The sequence below is a fragment of the Talpa europaea genome (genome assembly GCF_964194135.1).
Source record: "Talpa europaea genome assembly, chromosome: 1".
Lineage (NCBI taxonomy): Eukaryota > Metazoa > Chordata > Mammalia > Eulipotyphla > Talpidae > Talpa > Talpa europaea.
Genome location: NC_140073.1, coordinates 13,899,500 through 13,918,534, shown reverse-complemented (window position 1 = coordinate 13,918,534; position 19,035 = coordinate 13,899,500). Strand labels below are relative to the sequence as shown.

Here is a 19,035-nt window from a genome sequence, read left to right as displayed (position 1 = left end):
GAATGCAGCCTCCCAAGCGCCACCTGGATACGTCATAGGAACTTGGATTTTTCCCATGTGCCTGGGGAGGCCAAGGGGCCTGATGTGCTACTAGCAGTGATGAGCTGGTGCTTGGGGACATGGCCTGGATCTCAGGCAGCGGCTCAAGGAGCCGCAGACCCACCAGTGGCATCGGGTGACCATGCCCCTGCTCTCCAGGCCCAGTGACACTGTGGTGGGGAGCAGCAGCCCACCTGTGACGCAGCACGCACCTGGCCGACCCTCCCGGGGGCTCCACATGTTACAGAGTCAAGATGTTCTTTCACAAGAAACTCATGATTTCCCAAAACAAAGACAAATTCCAGAAGTATCACATGGCAGGCGACTGCTGACTTAACTAGTTGCTGACTCGACTCTTCCTCTTGGTGATGACTTTTAGGACATCTGTTATTTACTCCAACACTGCGCCTTCACGCTGGCCCCACCTGCCTGTTGACCTTGGGGGCATACTACTTTCTGGGTGCCCATGGCCACAGCCCCTTCTTCTAGCTGACTGAGCCCATCCACAGCATATATATGCTTTACAAAGAATTAAATGTCCCTGTATAAGAGATACAAGCTCAAAAAAAATTTTTTACTGAAAGGAGTCTCCAAAATAGCTAGATATGAGAGCATTAATCAGTTACCACTTCCCCGGGAGGCCCCTGACTTCCCTCTCCCACAGCCTCTCCCACCACACCTAATGCAGTTGTAAATTTATATTCACTTGTACAACTGTGTGATGAACATGTCTACCCTTATACCGTACGCTACAGAAGGGTGTTTGCCTGGTGCTAATTCAATGCTGTGCTCCGGCAGGTGATCAAGAAACATTTACTGAATGAATGAAAATTCCAGAAATTAGATCTTCATGATCCCCTTTTCATACAAAAAGAAGCCTTTCATTTTTCACATCTGGAATACTTTCAGTACACTCTTTCTTCCCCGCTTAATGAATATACAGACAACTCATTGCTTGTGTAGAGGAACAATCCGAAAGCCATTGAAAGATTGCTAACACACGCACTGATCAGTGGCCAGGTGCAGAGTCTCTTGGAAACTTTCAAAAGAGTTAGTGCAGCTGGTCTTTACTATTACCTTAGCGGACCTTATTATTATCTCTGTTTTATTCATGAGAAAAAAAGGGATTCAGAATGGTCAAGGTCACTTAGCTAGAACATGGTGGAGTCTGAATTCAAAATCAAGTTTGGGGTCTCAGTCTCATTTATTTCATATCGTATCTCAGCATCTTGGTCATAATAGGAACATTTTCCTTCTTAGAGGCAATTTTCTCTTTTGAGTGGTCTCAAAAAATGAGATTGTTATTGCAGAAAACTAATTCTTGTGGGAATCCAAAATCAAATACAAGCGTTTGAGGCAGTGGTTACAAATGGGTTACCTAATCTCGTGTTCCGTCCCTTTGGTTCATTGTCTCTGTTTTGTAAGGAGGCTGCCGAGCGAAGGGCTTAAAGAATCCATTCCACTGGCATTGACAGAGACAGGCTCATCAGATGACGCATTAGTAGGGAAGGTGCCAAATCGCCCCCCAGATGATGCTGACATTGTCCGTGACATTCCATCTTTTCATACATCACCCATCACCTTCACTGCATTTCTCGCCGATAGCCTTGCCCTTCCTTCTATGTGAAATGACTGTACTGGGGATGAAAATGCATTTTAAGATGCCCGGTAGTGCACTTGGAAACCAGAGCAGGGATCTGAAACACAGAGCAAGCCTGGAGCTCGCTGAAGCTCTACATTTGCAGCTGTCTCCATCAACTCTTCCCACTGCTCAAACTGCTTTCCCTAACCTCGCTTTCATCTTCCAACATTGTCCTCTCCAAAACACTATTGTTAATTCTAATTGAAAAGCAAAGCCATTTCGGGGGCCTCCCTGGTGGCACAAGTTGTTAAGACACAGCACTATGAAGCTACCCACAGCCACGGCAGCACGAGTTCGATCCCTGGCCAGGGCATTACCCACGTGGCACAGCAGACCTCTCCTGTCTCACCCGCTGCTCCCCTCAGCAGTGTATTCCAGTAGATCCACCTGTTCTGCTCCCCATTCTGTCTCTGGTGAATCCTCTCACCCCCACACCTCTGGCCTGTACCCCAGCCCTTGCATGCATAACTAAATAAGTCTTTAGAAAAAAAAAAAGAAAAAAAAAAGCCATTCATTGTTGGTAGGAATGTAAATTAGTATGTCGGTACTCTATGGAAAACAGTTCTGAAGATTCCTTAAAAAAATAAAAAATGGAAATACCCTATGATGCAGCAACACCTCTCCTCAGCTTTTACCTGAACAATATGAAACACCAATAGAGAAAGATACAGGCACCTCGTGTTCACAGCAGCACTATTCAGAAAGGCCAAGACATGGCATCAGCCTAAATGCCCATCGACGGGTAACTGAATTAAGAAGACATGGTCTATATATTCAGATGTGGAATATGACTCAGGTCTCAAAAAAGATGCAATTGTGCTTTTTGTGATAATTTGAATGGATCTTGGGGTGACACCACCAAGTGAAATAAGTCAGAAAGTGAAAGACAATGACAGGATGGTTTCACTCACTCGTGAAATATAAATAACCTTAGAAAACTGCCAAAACGTGGGGCCTCCCTGGTGGTGCAGGGGTTAAAGACAGGGCTGTCAAGCCACTGCAGCACAAGTTTGATCCCCAGCTCACCAGGGAGCAACACATATGGCGCAGCAGACCTCTCCTGCCGCACCCACTGCTCCCCTCAGCAGTGTATTGCAGTCAGTCTGCCTGTTCTGTTCCCCGCTCTGTCTCTGGTGGATCCTCTTACTCCCCGGCACCACTGGCTTATACCCCAGTTCTTATGCATACAGAAATCTTTAAAAAAAAGAAAAGAAAAGAAAACTGCCTAAATACAACTCTTAGACTCTGAGGAAAATATGGCAGCTCCCGGAGGGAAGGGAGGGTTGGGGAGGGCAGGAAAGGGAGGCCCGCAGGCTTGTGTGCTGGCTCTAGAACTCTGGTGGGGAGTGAATGAAGCATGTGCACATATTGAGGTATGAAGCTGTACCCCCAGAATTACACAACTTTGTAAGTGAATGGTAAAACCCAATTTGGTTAACACCCCCCCAAAAAGAAAAAGTCTTTACTCCTGTCTTGACAAACCGCATCCCCCTCCTTTTGGTTCTTAGCAGCAAGCCTCACAGAGGGGGTTGTTATGCTTTTCCCAGTAAAGTGCGTCTCCTTGGGTGTCACCTCATTGATCCTGTAGCCAAAGGTTTTTAAAACCTGATGTCTCCATTGTTAGTTAAAGGAAGACTCCAAGGGAGGGGTCCCAGAGAAAGCGGAGCTGTCAGGGACTGCCCGCTGGTGCGGGTCAGGTCCACTGCTGATTCCCCGGAGGCGGCACAGAGATTCTTCAGCCAGCGCAGTGCCCTCCCCTGCCTTCCTGTTCCTGTGATGTTGATTTTGGCTGCAAGCAGAGTGGGGGCCCACGCAGCCCCGCCTCCCCATTCATCTATCCATCCAGTCGCTGACTCAGTCTCTCAACACTGTTCCCCACGTCTCTCCTGATCCACCAAGCTCAGCTCAGCTCTTCTGTGAATGAAGAAGGTCCAGCTTGGGAGTGGAAGGTGGGGAAATCGATGAAATAGTCAAAATACCCTGGAGTCACTGGTCAAAGGAGTAGGACTCGATTTTCTAGAAATTCCGTAGGAGCTTCCTCCCCTTTTTCCTTATTCATAATCACACATACAAGTACCCCTTGGTGGGCCTCCCTGGTGGCGCAGCGGTTGAGCGCTTGGTTGCGAAGCTGCCCGCAACCTCTGCAGCGCCGGTTCAATCCCCAGCTGCTCCCCGGCCACTGGAGGAGGGTCCCACATGGCGCGCAGACCTCTCCTGCCGCCCGCTGCTCCCCTCAGCAGTGTGCTTCGGTCCTTCTGCCTGCTCTGCTCCCCGCTCTGGCTCGGTGAATTCTCTCACTCTCCCGCACTTCTGACTGTACCCAGGCTTGTATAAATAAATAAATAAATCTTTAAAAAAAAAAAACAAAAAACAAGTACCCCTTGGTACCTGACTCCAACCTGTTCACAGAAACGTGCTAGCTAGTGAATTTCAGAGAGCAGTCCCTTGTGTGCTGTGAGTTTTATTTTATTTTCATTGAAGCCATTTATTTTATTTTATTTATTTTTTAAAGATTTATTTTTATGAATGCATACAAGAGCTGGGGTACAGGCCAGAGGTGTGAGGGGTAAGAGGATTCACCAGAGACAAAGTGGGGAGCAGAACAGGCAGACTGACTGAAATACACTGCTGAGGGGAGCAGCGGGCGAGTCAGGAGAGGTCTGCTGCGCCATGAGGGTTGCTCCCTGGCTGGGGATCAAACTCGTGCTGTAGTGGCTGCGGACAGCTTCATAGGTTGTGTCTTAACCCCTTGCGCCACCTGGGAGGCCCCCATTTTTTTTTCAAATTGAGGCAACAATGGCTTACAATGTTGTAGATAACTTAGAGGTATAAGGCCACGTTCTTCAGTGTCACACCTGACCCTGACTGTCCTCCACCCTGGCCCACGGTGCCTCCTCCCCATTTTGTTCTCTTCTCTCTTTTCCCTCTCTGGTAGCCACAGTAAGACTTCTAGGGTTTGTCATTGGTTTGATTTTATCTGATCCTTTGCTTGGTTTCCCTATAATCCACATATAGGTGACGCCATCTGGGATTAGTCTTTGTCCTTCAGACTTAGCATAATCCCCTGTATATCATTATTTTAGATGGGAAATAAGGCCACCCCAAGCGCAACCAAATTTTCAAAATATCTCTGTAATACTCTTAAATACCATGTAAAAATCCCCCAGGACTTTTCTAGAATATAAATCAATGGAAAGCCCCTTCGCTTACTGAGCATTTCAGGCCCTCCTGGGCAGGGCAGCTTGTGTGTGCGCGCAGGGACCTGACTGGGCAGCGCAGCTTGTGTGTCTGCAGGCACCTGACTGGGCAGGGAGCCAGGTGCTGCCCGGCCTCACAGGGCCTGGGACTGCCAGGACCTAAGGATACGGAGTCGAAGATCGTAAATCTCTCCTCAATAGGGCCTGGGTTTCAGGCCTGCAGGTGCCAGGGGGAAGCAGATTGGGATCCAGGAAATCCAGCAGATTGGGGGGAAGGTGAGAGTGGTGACATGCAATGGAAGGGGCAGCAGGTGCAAATCTGCAGGGAGAACAAGGGAGCCAGGCTGCGGCATATCCCTGATCCCGTGAAGACTCGGGGCGACGACGTGTTCCCCGTGTGCCGCGTGGCGGGTGTGGTGGGCTTCCCACCCAGGGAGGGAGGGTTGCCTCAAGCTTGCCAGACAGGAAAGGATGTTTTAAAAAGGAGTATTTGGAATTTTTTTAAATTAAAAGCATAGAAAATAACCACAGCAAAATACCACATCACACCGACTAGGATGGCAAAAAAAAAATGAAGAAAGAAAAAAAAATGGCAGTGAACAGCCGCTGGCAAGCATGTGGAGGAACTGGAAGCACCAAGCACATTGCTGGTGGGAAGGGAGCCGGGCAGCACTGCGGAAAGCAGCCTGGTAGTTCCCCAAAAAGCCCAACACAGGGTGACCAGCGATTCCTCACTAGGGACACATTAGAAAGGACTGGAAGCTGGCAGTGAAGAAAATACTTGGACAGCAGCACTAGCCATGAAAACCAAGAGGTAGAATCAACCAAAGTCTATTAGGGGAAGAAGGAAATACAGAAAGTGAGGCGTGGGCCTCTCATGGGATGCCACTCGGCGGAACGGAGAAATAAAGTGCTCATACAGGCGGCCACAGGGATAGAAACTTGAGAACACGCTGCTCAGTGAATGAAGCCAGACACTGGAGGACACATTTTGTAATTCCAAGGATAGGAAATGTCCAGAACAGGCAGATCCATAAAGAGAGAAAACAGCTTGTTGCCAGGGGCTGGGGGAGGAGCGTGGAACACAGGGTGTCTGCTTTTTTGGGTAAGAGCTGTCTTCAGGGGCGATGAGTTTTAGAGCTAGATGGAGGGGGTAGCTGGACTGGGTGTGAGTGTGCCACCTGTTACTGATTTGCACCCTTCAGCATAGTTCATTTCATGTGACTTTAATATCGATAAAAATAAATGTGTTCAAAATCCGATAGCATTTATATTATCCTAATAATTTATATATATTATTATGTCAGTGCCCCCACATATGCATTAATGAAGGTTTGATTCCCAAATGGAGAAATGAATGAATGAGCCCGTGCATGGCCTACACTGTCCTGCTTGCCCAGGCCCCTGGACACCCCTGCCCCAGCCTCAGCATACACCAGGCCCCCGGCTCTCTTTTCTTCAGGCACGATGGCATCTCCTTAGTTCCTCTTAAGTGGTAGGCTTCCTCCTGCCACAGGACCTTTGCACGGCTCAGTCCTCTGTCAGGAGCTCCTCATATCCCACCCCTGGCCAACTTCCACTCTGACTGCAGTTGCAGCTAGGCTGTTGCTGTCGGTAGGAAGGTCTCCTTGGCTCTCTAACCAGGTCAGTCCCACCTCACACTCTCATAAGCAACTTTCCCTTCACAACACCATCACACATTTGCATTTGTTTGTGCTCTTCCATTAACTCTGCTCTCCCCTATTATGCCATTAGTTGCTTGCAGACTGGGGAACAAGTCCCTTGTGCAAGCTATTTGAGGGGACAGCTATACAGTCTCCTCATCCCCAAGTGTAGTAGCTGGTACATAGTATGTGCTCAATAAACATAATCAAGGGTGGAAGAGCGAGAGAGAGGGAGGGAGGGAGGGAGGGAAGGAAGGAGGAATAAATTGATCCCTTTTGTCTGTTTTTCTTTAGACACCTACTAAGACATTATTTCCTACCAAACTGGTTAGGGGGAACCTTTGTAGGTACATGTGTCTTGATTCTGTATGTAGTACATCTTTTAGATCTTGAAATCCGTCTCTGTGAAGTTATTCTCCTCCATCCTTAAAGCAGGGTCTCCCCAGCATTTGTGAGCAAACAGGCTCGGGAGTAGTGCACACAATCACACTGAGCTAGAGGGCGCAGGAGACAGGGCAGGTTATTGGGAGACTACAGGTCAAACAGCGTGTGAGGGTCATACACAGATGCTCTGCCTCCTGCTGGTCTCCCACTCAGGATGGCCAATCGCTCTCTCTTGTCTGCTCTTTGCCTCTGGGTCTGCTGTTGCCCATCCAGCTGCTCTCTCCCTTCCTGCTTACCCCCACTACCCCCTGCCCTGATTTCTCTTTCAGGTGTTCTTTCCTTTGTGGTCTGATAGGCTCTTTATTCCTCACCTGCATCTCAGCCACTTGGGTCACCTGGGTGACTATCTCTGGAAGTGTCCAAGGATGTACCTAACAAAAGGTATGAGTGAACCATCGACCCATGCAGAGGACAGCCATGCCCCTGGACGGTCCACATGCTGCCCAGGGAGAAATCAGGAAGAGGGGGAGACGGGACGGTCCAGGACCTGCCACTGGGAAGGGACTGATGTTTCCAGACTCAGGATCCACACTGTGAGCGTCTCAAAGGGCCCTCTGTTTCCAGCGGGTGTGTGCTCATCTCCCTGAAATAATCTATGCTAATTTGCTGATGAAAAATTCATACTGTCTTCTGTGTTGCTAAGCAACCAGCCCAAACATGTTTACTGTGTGAAATTTCTCTGGAGGCACCCAGTGTCTGAAGCGTGATGGATGTATGGGGCAGGAGCAATATAAAGCTTTGGGGAAGGTTTCAGAAGCTGACCTGCAAAGATGTATATTTGCAGACCTCTTAGGCCATAGCTGGGGGAACATAGTGGCTCATATGATTTTATCTAGTTTTTTTCTGCTACTTTTCAGTTCAGTCATCTAAAGCAAAGCGATGCAAGAATGAGACTTCTTAAATTTGCTTCTCAGTTCTGCTACTAAATATATTACTTAAAGCATCCAGGGTTTCACTCTTCCCATCAGTAAAGTGGAAATAATAATTATGCATATTTTATAGGGTTATCATGAAGATAAAATTAATATGGTTAAAGTGCTTAGAATAGTGAGTGGCACACATAAATAATTCAATAAATGACAGTGTAACTATTGTTATTATTTATTGGTCTATTATTTATTGGAAATGGGCCTACTTTTTATGTTTGTTTACTTAAATAAATAGGAGAGTTTGCCAGCCAGGAGAAAGGAGTCCTTTAAAGGGTCAAGACTCTGTGGAGGATATGATCCAGCAATTCCACTCCTAGGTATTTACCCAAATGACACAGAAACAGTAATTTCAAAGGGCACCTGCACGCCTATGTTTATAGCAGCACTGTTTACAACAGCTAAGCTTTGGAAACAGCCCAAATGCCCAAAAATAGATGACTGGATCAAGAAGATGTGGTACATATACACCATGGAATATTACTCAGCATTCAAAAAAGATAAACACATGCAATTTGCAGCAACAGGGATGGAGCTGGAAGGGATCATGCTCAGCGAAATAAGCCAGAAAGAAAAAGAAAAATACCGGATGGTCTCACTCATAACAGGAATCTAGAAAACCTAAATAAGGGACCAGGGAAAACACTAATCAATGCAAAGTAATAATCAAAATCAACAAGCAACTATAAGCCAGAGACACACTTGGGGGGGGATTAGGAAGGGCAGGGAGAGGAAGAACTAGAGTCAAAATTAGGGGGGGTTGCAACTATATGGGGAATATAACCAAAATGAAAATGCATACATTGTACAAATATGAAAAATGATGTAAGAATTATATAAAACAAAATATTTAAAAATAAATACATAAATAAAATGAACAATGATGTAAAAAAAAAAATAGCAAATTTTCCAGCTAATGAAAGTTTAAACCTTAAAAAAAAAAGACTCTGTGGAGGGCCTCTCTGATGGCAGTCTAGAATCAGATCAGTTCCAGGAGTGGAGTTAGCAATGTATGGGGCCCCCAGTGATCTGTGGAGTGCAGGGGTGCCCTCAGTAGAGTGGTCAGCTCAAGGGACAAATTTCCTAAGGGCTTCCATGACCCCCCAATACCCCGCTCTGGTAGCACTGTCACCTCTTCCAGCACCTGCTGGCTCCTTGTCTGTTACCTGTCTGCTCATCGCTGTCTCCCAGTGCCTAACACAGGCTCGTTAACTTTCAATGAATGAGCTTATCAGCTAACGAGATGCAGCATCTGGGCTCCGATCCACCCTGGCTCTTCCTGGCATGAAGTCAGGTAGTGATCTGACAGGGTACTGCTTGAGAGGTCTAAGGAGGAGAACAGGTGAGGGGCGTTCTGAGGGGTCACAGTGATGGTCTCGAGGTCCCCTGTCCCAAGGAGGAGGTGGCCATAGGACAGCAGGAAGCACACAGGGCCAGGGAGGTAGGACATGTGGAAGTACAACAAGGCCACATCTCTCGACTGTAGCCCCAAAGTCCTCCCAGTTCTAAAAATACTCACTTGACACTAAATTAATGTGCACCCACATTTTGTCACAATATGACAAGATTTTCACAAAAGCTAGACCGAAGTATCACTACACACAGAAACATACACAAAGCATAAATGTGGAGTGGAAAGAGTATTCTTTCACCAAATGAACACACCATGGTAGCCAGCACCTCATCCAGAGGCAGAGCGTCAACCAAATCCCAGCAGCTCTCCCCGCCCACCCGTCATCACTTGCCCCACGACACCATAAAAAAACTGGGCTTGATTTCAAATTTTGTGGGAATGGAGCCTTAACATCCACCCCCGGCGCTGTCTTTCCTCCCTTGCTCTAGTTAAGTCACACTGTGATGATGTAATTCCAAATATACATGTGGAAGAGTCATCACACGCCCAGTATCCCGCTAGATACTGTCAAGGTTACAGAAGAATGAAAGACTCACTCCCCACCCTGGCGGGAAAGTCTCCACACCACATACATCACCATGCATGCGTAGTGACGGGGCCACGTTCTGAGAAACGTGATTAGGTGGTTGTGCCATGTGGGACCATGTGGGACCATGTGGGACCCCCCCAAATCTGGATGGTGTAAGAACTTACACGCACAGGCTACCTCCAGGGGCTGCCACCACACCTGCAGGCCCACCACTGCCCTAAGCATGACATGGGGTGCAACTGTATTGTTTGATACACATTCAGTTCTCATTGATGCTAATTCATAAAAGCCTAGAATCAATCTTCTAGTGTTTGCTACAACCTGAATGTTTGCTTCCCTCCCCCCTAAGCCCCTTACTCCCACCCCCCACTCCTGTCTTCAGGTGTTGAAATCTAACCCCCCAAGTGCTGGTATTAGCAGGGGGTCCTTTGGGTGGTGATAAGTCATACACTCAGGGATGGGATTAGTGCCCTTATTAAAGAGGCCCCTGGAAAGCTCCCTTGCCCCTTCCACCACATGAGATGGCATCAGAAATGCCTAGGAAGTGGCCCTTCACCCGACACTGAAAGAGCTGGAGACTTGATCGTGAACTTCGCGGCCTCCAGAACTATGGAAAATAAATTGCTTTTGTCTATAAGCCACCTGGTCTGCGGTGTCTCGGTCCAGCAGCCTGAACGGACCAAGACACTGTGCCACTGCAGGCTGCTTTGGTCTCCTCGCCTCTGCTGGAAGCAGGATAGGGGTTTTATAGTTTGGTTTAAGGAGCAGTGAGGCAAGGGATGTGGATAAGAAGAGGTCAAGCAAATTGGCCGAAGCCTGGACCACATGCTAACTTCCAAGGGACAGCACCAGAGTTCCCCTGGGGACCTTTGAGATGCTTTCGAGATGATGCGTTTAAGGTGCCAGTGGGGAGAAAAGTGCAATGTTGAAGCTCAAGTCCAATCCCCTGCTGAGTGGTTCCAGGTTCCAGGGTGCTGAACAGAGGGGAGGGCAGGCTCCCTGCTCCCTCCAGCCTGAGGGCCCTCACCCTTTTCTGTCTCCCACTTAGTGGATGTTCTTGACCTTTTGGGTCCCACAAATCTCCTTATGGAGAAGTCCATGGCCACTCTCTCAGAATGTCTGAAAAAGCAGTGATAAGAGACACAGGGATACAAAGGAATCGCTAATAAAATCAGTTTGTGAAACAGCCCTGTGTGTGTTTCTTTATTCACTCATTAATTAAGAGGCTCGAGCAGGGGATTTAATAAGCACCATCATTTAGAATTAGAGATGAGCATAGATGTCTGCAACAGCTGTATGTGCTAGGAGACTGGGCCATTCCCTGGGGACAACCTCACAGATCTGGCTGATCCTTCTACGGCTTAGCGTTCAGATGCCTACTTACAGGAAGTACTAAGTTTTAGTTAGAGGTTAGCAGAAATAAAGACATAAGTTTTTGCTCTCCAGATCATGAGCTCCTTAGATTCTATCTAGGGATGCCCTGAAGATGGGGAGTCCCTGTGGACCTCAAGTTATGAACCCCTGGGGAAACTTCAAAACATTTTTCAAAATCACTACAAACTTCAACTTTGCCCAACCATTTGGGGCCAGAGATCAGAGTCCCGGGCCTGGTCTGCAAATGCAAGGAATTTTCCCTGCAACTACATCTAGTGACTTCAGGAGACAAGGGTGGCACTCCCTCTGTGTTCTCCCTCTGTGTCCTGTAGGTGCCTGATTGTCAGGGGCCACAGGAATGTAGAACCCAGTTTCCCCGGCCCCCATGCCCTCACGCTTCAAGGAGCATCTTCAGAGCGTCTTCCCTCCTTGTCAACACAGGCAGGTGACCTATTGTCACCTGCACCACCACCCCCATCCCACTTCCCCCGACCCAGTCCACCCCCTGCACCACCACAACCGCCTTTTGAAATGCCAGGTGTTGCCTTTTCTCTATTTACTTTATCTGGGTCAGGGACTGAATCAGCCAGAACACAATGGCAGCCAAGTCAACACTGTAGGATCCCCAGTCAACACCTTCAAGCTCATAGACTCTGCCCCCGCTGCGCAAATTCTTGTCACCAAGGGAAGCAGGTGTGGGAAAGGGGGAATGGTGGGGTCTCATGGATCGACAAATGCTTATTGCACCCCTCCTGAGCTAGCACAGGGTGGCAAGAACAGGGCCCCTGAAGAAATAACTCAGACAATAAGCACTAATGGGGGGGACATTGGGGTGTGTCTATTGTCAAAAATGCTTGCTGGGCACCTACTTGGTTCCTGGCACTGGGAGCAAATATTATAAAAGTAGGCAAATAAGGAACGATCCCATCCAATTGTAACAAATGCTATGAAAGGATCTGGAAGGAAGAGTAATAGGGAGAGGGTGCTTTGTTACACGTGGCAGCAGATAAAACCCTCCCTGAGAAGGGCAGATTTTAAAAAGAAAGAAATCTAGAGGATGAGCAGGAACCATCTGTGTGAACATCAGAAAAATGCGAGGGGTTGGTGTATTTAAAAAGAATCATAACTCCAGAGGCTGAGACTGCTCATGAAGAGGGAAGCTGGCATGAACTTGGACGGAGTGGTGGACACGCCTGTCAACCAAGAAGGGAGGGAGTGCTGTGTGGTGGCTAATAGCAAGGACTCCAGAACCAGGCCAGCTTGGCTAGAATCGGGTTCTAAGACTTTTCTTGCTGTGTGACCTTGGGCAGGTCACTCACCTTCTCTGAGTCTTAGCTTCCTCCTCTTCAAGTTGGGGGTCATCATGGATGGCCTTCATGGAGTTGCTAAACACATTAAGTAAAGCACTTAGAATGGTGCCACTTAATGGTTTGCTATGACTTGTGCCAAGTTTAATGAGAAGTGGTGAAGGATTTTCAGCCCAAGAGACACAGGATCCAGTTTGTCTTTAACAGATTTGGGCCAGTGTGTGGGCTACTGGTTGTCAATAAGATAAAGAGTTGGAAGGGAGCCCAGAGATCCTTTACACCAACTCCTTCCCCAGTGGTTCTCTGGGGTGGGGAAGGGACAGCTAGAAGGGAGGGTCAACAGCATGAAAGATAGACTGGCTCTTCCTTCAGTGGGCAGGTCTGGAGAGACAGAGAGTGGCAGCAGGTCACAGCCTCTGGAGGAGGTACCTCCAAGCCCCTTCCCCCACCCCCGTTCCACTGGGGCATTCCCATTGCCAGACGTTTCCATTTCCAGATAGTTCCGCCTCCCACATGCCACTGCCCAGAGGACTCCTCTTTCTGACCATGTCAATGTCACTTGTCTTGGTTGTGAGTGTCTCAAGGACAGCAGCCGTTTCCTCTCCACCCTCCCCAGACAGTGACTAACACAGTCCCCATCAACTGGGTCTCAGAGCTTTGAATAATTGATTGGAAGAAGGTGGAGCCACCATATTGTAATTCCCCTCCTGGAACTGGGAACTCTCTAAGAAATCTCCAGGGCTTTGAGGCGCCATGGAGTCTTCCCCCTTCTCCAGGGTCTGCTCCTTGAATCACTCAAGCCTCCCTCTTCCTCCAGGGACATCTGCACCTCCCCATAGGGAAGGCCTCCTGGAGTCCTGTCTATGTAGGGCAGTCTGTCCAAACCTCAAGCCCTGACGTCTTCTGCTCCACTGAACAATGGGGATCACCACCCATTCCCTGCTCAAAGGGGCTCCTGGGCCCAGAAAGCACACGGGAGAAAAGCCCTCCTGTCTCCAGAAGCACCTTCAGAGACATCTTCCCGGAGGCCATAGCAAGGCCCTCTGGCTGGCTGGAGCTGAGGGCTGCTGGGTGGGGGCCAGGGTCCCTCAAGCCTGTCCATATTCACCAGCCAGTCCAGGTCCCTGGTCCACCCTGCTCCAGGGCCCCGCCCCCGCCCCCTCCCACGAGGCCCCCAGCTCCCGCCAGGAATGCAGCCACCCCCTTTCTGGTTTTTGGTGGCGGATTTCCCCCCTTCCCTACACCAGCCCGCAATTGCCCCCCCTTCTCTTCCCTCTCACAGCCCCCATGCCTCTTTGCCCCACAATTCTGCAAGCTTCTCATTCTGTTGGATTCCTCCTACCATCTCCCCGACCCTCCCAATCCCCTCCCCCAGACCAGCACCGCCCCCTCCCACATTTCCCCCGAGGGCAGATTCTGCTCGCAGCCTCCCTCTCACTCCTCCCAGCCCCCTCCCACTGCCCTCCCAGCGCCCCAACTCCCCTCCCAGCCCGCCTTCTAGCCAAGTACCCCTGCCCATTTCTTCCCTCAGCGCGGCGGTCTCCATTGCTCTCGGCCCTCCCGAGCCTGGCTCCAATTGTCCTCCACCCGCGCTCCCCCAGCCTGGGCCTGTGGGACCCCCGAGTCGGTGCTCGCTGCTTGTTCTGTCCCCCTCCCCGCCAGACTCTTGCAAAAGGGGCCGCCCCCCCACCCCATTCCCCACCACTGCAGCCCGAGAGACCCCCCTCCGCACCCGAGGCCGAGGCGCGCCCCCGCGCACCTGTTGGGCTGGCCGGAGCACGCCGGGTCTCGCCTTCTCTGGATCCGGGTCCCGATCCCGCTGCAGCAGCCCTTTCTTGGGGTGCATGTGCCGGCACAGGCAGGTGACCCCGCACAGCGCTAGGATGCTGGTGGCCGTCCCTAGCGTGGCGCCCAGCGCGATCACCGGCACCGACAGCACCATGGTGCCCGCTCCCCGCGCGGGGCTGGTCCCGCCGCCGCGCGCCTTCTCCCGCCCGGCCCAACGGCGGCCGCCAGTCCGCTCCCGGGGTGCGGGGCGCGCCCGCAGCTCTCGCGCGCCGGAGGGGCGGGGAGGGAGGCGGCCGCGCCGACGACGTCAGGGCGGGAGGCGGGCCCCGAGTCTGCCGGTGCGTCCTCGGCACCACGTCAAGCGGCACCCCTCCCCACGAACATGTGACCCGACCCCCCACCCCAGCGGGAGCCGGGCCTTTCGGGTGGGAGGAACCTTCGGGGTGTCTCGGGCCACTTGCCCCGCTCTAAGTATGCGGGCTTTTGGCCCACGAAGGGCAGGAGCTGGCCAGGGCGCACGGTGGCCGTGGGCAGGCCGGGCTGGAACCCAGGCCCGGGGCTCCCTCTGGGTAGAGGGTGATTTTGCCAGACTGTTAATTAACGCTTTGCTCACCCTCTCTGCCCCAGGAGGGGTCACAGCATTGGCTCCTGTGGGAGCAGCTCAGGCACACAAAGCTGGAGGTGTCCATCTCCTGGCCTCGCCAGGCCTTCACTGGGGCGGTGGTAGGGGGTATAGAGAATTCATGGGGTTTGGGGGTAGAGACTGTACAATGTCCTGGTGAAGACAGTTGCAGTTGGTCTGTTTAGGTGCGAGCTCCTTTGGCCTTGACTGAACAAAGCTCACCTTTATGACCGATTTGATCTGTGTTCTCATCTCCACTTACAGATGAGCAAGCCGAGGCTCAGAGGGCATAGACGTGTGAGGGGCAGCTGGGAAACCCCAGTTATTGGAACCCAGTCTCGACTTTGCAGATTCCAAATCCACAAGTCACACTCCAAGGAAGGACTTGGAACATGGAAGGATAAAAAGTTATTCAAGGCGGCAGCCACACTTGAACTCAGAGGGGAGAATAATCGCTGTACGCTCAGAGCTCGGGAAAATTAAACTTCCCGGCTTGTGAAGGATTGTCTTAGATCAGAAAACAGCGATTTTCAGTGGTTTTCATTGTGGGGAGAATTTCATTTGAGTCAAAAACATGTGTTGTGCCGGGCATGTGTGAGAGGGCTGTGGATGATTTCATCCCCGACTTGACTTCTAAGTTTCCTTGAAGCTGATGATTCCAGAAGTCACAACCATCCAGGTAGACCTTTCTGCTGAGCTGCAGATGTCACCTCCACTTGTTCCCCCACTATCTCAAGATCTACCCCTGCATACTCAACTCCCAATGATTAGTGGTTTAAAATAATTATTCTGTTGCTTCTCATGATTTTGTGGGGGGACTGGGCTCAGCTGGCTGGTTTTCAACATGATCTCTCCCAGGACTGCCACTAGCTGGGTTAGAATATCCAAGATGTCACATTGTAAACAATTGGCGCTGGCAGCTGCTGGGTGGTTCTCCTCCATGTGGCTGGGGCTTCTTAGAGCAAGGCAACTGTGTTTTAAAAGGAAGGAAGCAGAAGCTACCAGTTCTCTTAAGGCCTATTTCAGAATTTTGAGAACCTTGTGTCTATTTAAAATATCGTGTCTATTCTAATCCTTTCCCTACAGTGCCTCTAACAGGATGTTTCTGAAAGCACAGCGGATGCTGTTATTCAAATGCATAAAACCTACCTGATTTCTCCGGGGATAAAGCCCGGAATTAGACCCAAAACCCTTTGTGATATGGTCACCAAGTTAGACCCAAAACCCTTTGTGATATGGTCACCATCCCTTCAGACTCCCCTCTACCCAGCTCTGCCTCTTCCCAACCACTGAGCCCCAGTAATTCCCAGGAACTTAGGACTCATTTACAAGCTAATATCTCTAGAACCCTCCTCCCAGGGGTGCATACATGAGACACTATAATTGCTGAAAGGGGTCAATGACCGACATGACTCTCTTGTGCAGAACTTCCAGTGTCTTGGAAGGAATCCTGTTTGCTATATAAGCTCCATTTGACTAAATTGACTCTTCTACAGGTATTTATTTTGTGCCTGCTGTAATGCCAGGCACATTTCCCTACTGAGCCCCATTTGCTGCCTAACGCCAAGCCAAAGCATCTCAGTCTTAGCATTCTCTCTCATAAAAACTTCCCTGGGAGATTTTTCTTGGCTCCTGGGTCTGGCAACGCAAAATGTTCTGGGGAAATAAGAGGTTTAATTAATGTGATGAGTCTGGATCTCCCATGCCTGAGCTGCTCCCCTGGGAGACCCTCAATGCCATATAACAAGATTAGGGTGCAGGGGTTTGGGGGGGTGAGGGGAGGGACAATTAGTATCAGACATTGTCTGATGGGGCTCAGACACCTGTCATGTGGTCTACTGTTACCATGGTTACTGGGATGACAGCAGCTGTGGTGACCTTCATTCTGATCAGGAAGAGGAACCCCAGCCCAAGAAGAGCAGTCTGTTGTTCACCCCCTCATACACAGGGACCCATAGCAGAGCTAGGACAGACTTCAGGAGACCTGGAGCCCAGTTAAGTCAAAAAGGACTCTGGGTCACCTTTGTTACATCCACCTTTGCAACTTTGGTTTCTGAGTGGTATCTAGGCAGTAACCTTGTTTTTTAAAAAAAGATTTATTTATTTATGCATATAAGATCTGGGGTATAGGCCAGAGATCCGGGGGGTGAGAGGATTCACCAGAGACAGAGTGGGGAATAGAACAGGCAGATTGACGAAATACACTGGTGAGGGGAGCAGAGGGCGAGACAGGAGAGGTCTGTTTTGCCCTGTGGGTTTCTCTCTGGCCAGCCAGGGATAGAACTTGTGCTGCAGAGGCTGTGGATTGCTTCATAGTACAGCGCTTAACCCCTTGCGCCACCAGGGTGGCCTAGGCAGTAACCTTTAATGACAACTCTCTAAGAAAAAGCATCCATAGGCTCCTGTGAAAAACAAGATCATCTCTTTTGAGAACAGCAGTGACAGAGCCAACCAAGTGGATCGGCTGAGACAGTCTAGAGATAAGCCTGTAAATAAATGGGAATTTCTGCAGCCACCAGACTGCCAAGGGCACACAAAGCAGGAGGTTTGGGGTGGCTTCTAGAAGGCTGAGGAGTGGAGCTCTGCAGGTTCCCCAGCCTCCTGATGAAATGTCACCATTGTTATTGTGATTGTTATTGTGATTGACTTGTTCAATGTTTAAATATTCTGAGTATCCACTCTGGATTTCTAAGATATTAAAATGCTTCCCCCCACCCCACCCCAGAGAAAAGGATTTCAAATATAGAAGGCCCTCTGATTTAGCAAATACTTATGGTGCCTGCAAATAGTACAGAACAGGAGGGAGGAATATAAACAAAGGGAACAACTGAATTTTAACATTGGAAGGATTTTAGAGATCACTTAGTGGAATCCTTTCACTTAACCAACCGAAGCCCAGAGAGAGTGTGGTTTGTCAGAGGATCCATTAGAAAGAAACCATGATTTTTCTGAGCCCTCATCTATAAAATCGGGACAATTGTCTCTATTTCACAGAGATGTGAGGGTGACCTCGAGCATAGTGCTGCATAAATAGAAGATGCTTAACTATTGCTAATTCACAACTGAAATGATCCCATTAGCTGCAGATTTTTTTTTTTTAAGATTTATTTACTTATGCATACAAGAACTAGGTAGGGTACAGGCCAGAGGTGTAGGGGGTGAGAGGGTTCACCAGAGACAGAGTGGGGAGCAGAACAGGCAGATTGACTGAAATACACTGCTGAGGGGAGCAGCAGGTGAGTCAGGAGAGGTCTGCTGTGCCATGTGGGTAGCTCCCTGGCCAAGGATCAAACTGGTGTTGCAGTGGCTGCGAATAGCTTCATAGGTTGCGTCTTAACCCTTTGTACCACCAGGAAGGCCCTAGTCTTTAATTTCTTAATAAAGCAGCTTAGCCTGGCGGAAAGAGTAGGTACACAAGCCCCACAGGTAGTTGTTGTTCCAGCCCTATTACTTACTAGCTGGGAGATGCTGGAAAGATTAGGCAGCTTAACCTGTTTGTGCTTTAGTTTCTTTATTTGTAAAATGAGTGAGGTATATTGTTTGCAAAATTGGATGTATTTATTTCTCTTCCTGTGTCCTTATCTCTTTGCAATATGATTTTTCAAAGAGATGGGAGGTTTATTGCTTCACTCCTTAACCTGGACCAGCATTGTGACTTGAGTTGGCTAATAGACTGTGATGGAAATGACACTGTATCAACTCAGAGCTTAGGCCTGAAAAGACCTTGGCTGCTCCCATTCTCTGTCCCCGAATCCTGCCCAGCCACATGTGAAGCAGTCCGGTGACCTCCATCTCCCAGCCAACAGCTACCCAATTCCCAGAAGCAGAGCGACACAGCTGACTGGCAGCTACTCACAGACACATGACCAAGTTTATGCGAATCTACAAGAACCACCCAGCTGAGCCCAGCCAAGTGCCAACCCACGGACTGATGAACTAAATTCAAATTATGAGTTATTTTGAGCCACTAAGTTTTGAAATATGTCATACATCGAGCTAACTGACCAGTAGGCCCAAAGGTCAATGATACTTGAACTCTCTAGGAAGCCTGTATCAGAGGCAGCTAGCTCAGGATCTGCAATCTTACCT

At 49.5% G+C, this 19,035-nt stretch overlaps 1 protein-coding gene across 1 annotated transcript in view; it reads right to left on the bottom strand.

Moving 5' to 3' along the window:
* Nucleotides 1-14,478, bottom strand: part of SYT13 (synaptotagmin 13) — a gene marked incomplete at both ends in the record, with an annotated part of 36,024 nt that extends 21,546 nt beyond the window's left edge. Inside the window, one exon of the mRNA XM_084242826.1 lies at nucleotides 14,296-14,478. Within this exon, the coding sequence (XP_084098952.1) occupies nucleotides 14,296-14,478 (183 nt within the window). The remainder of the gene's footprint in view (nucleotides 1-14,295) is intronic.
* Nucleotides 14,479-19,035: the final 4,557 nt, after the last annotated feature.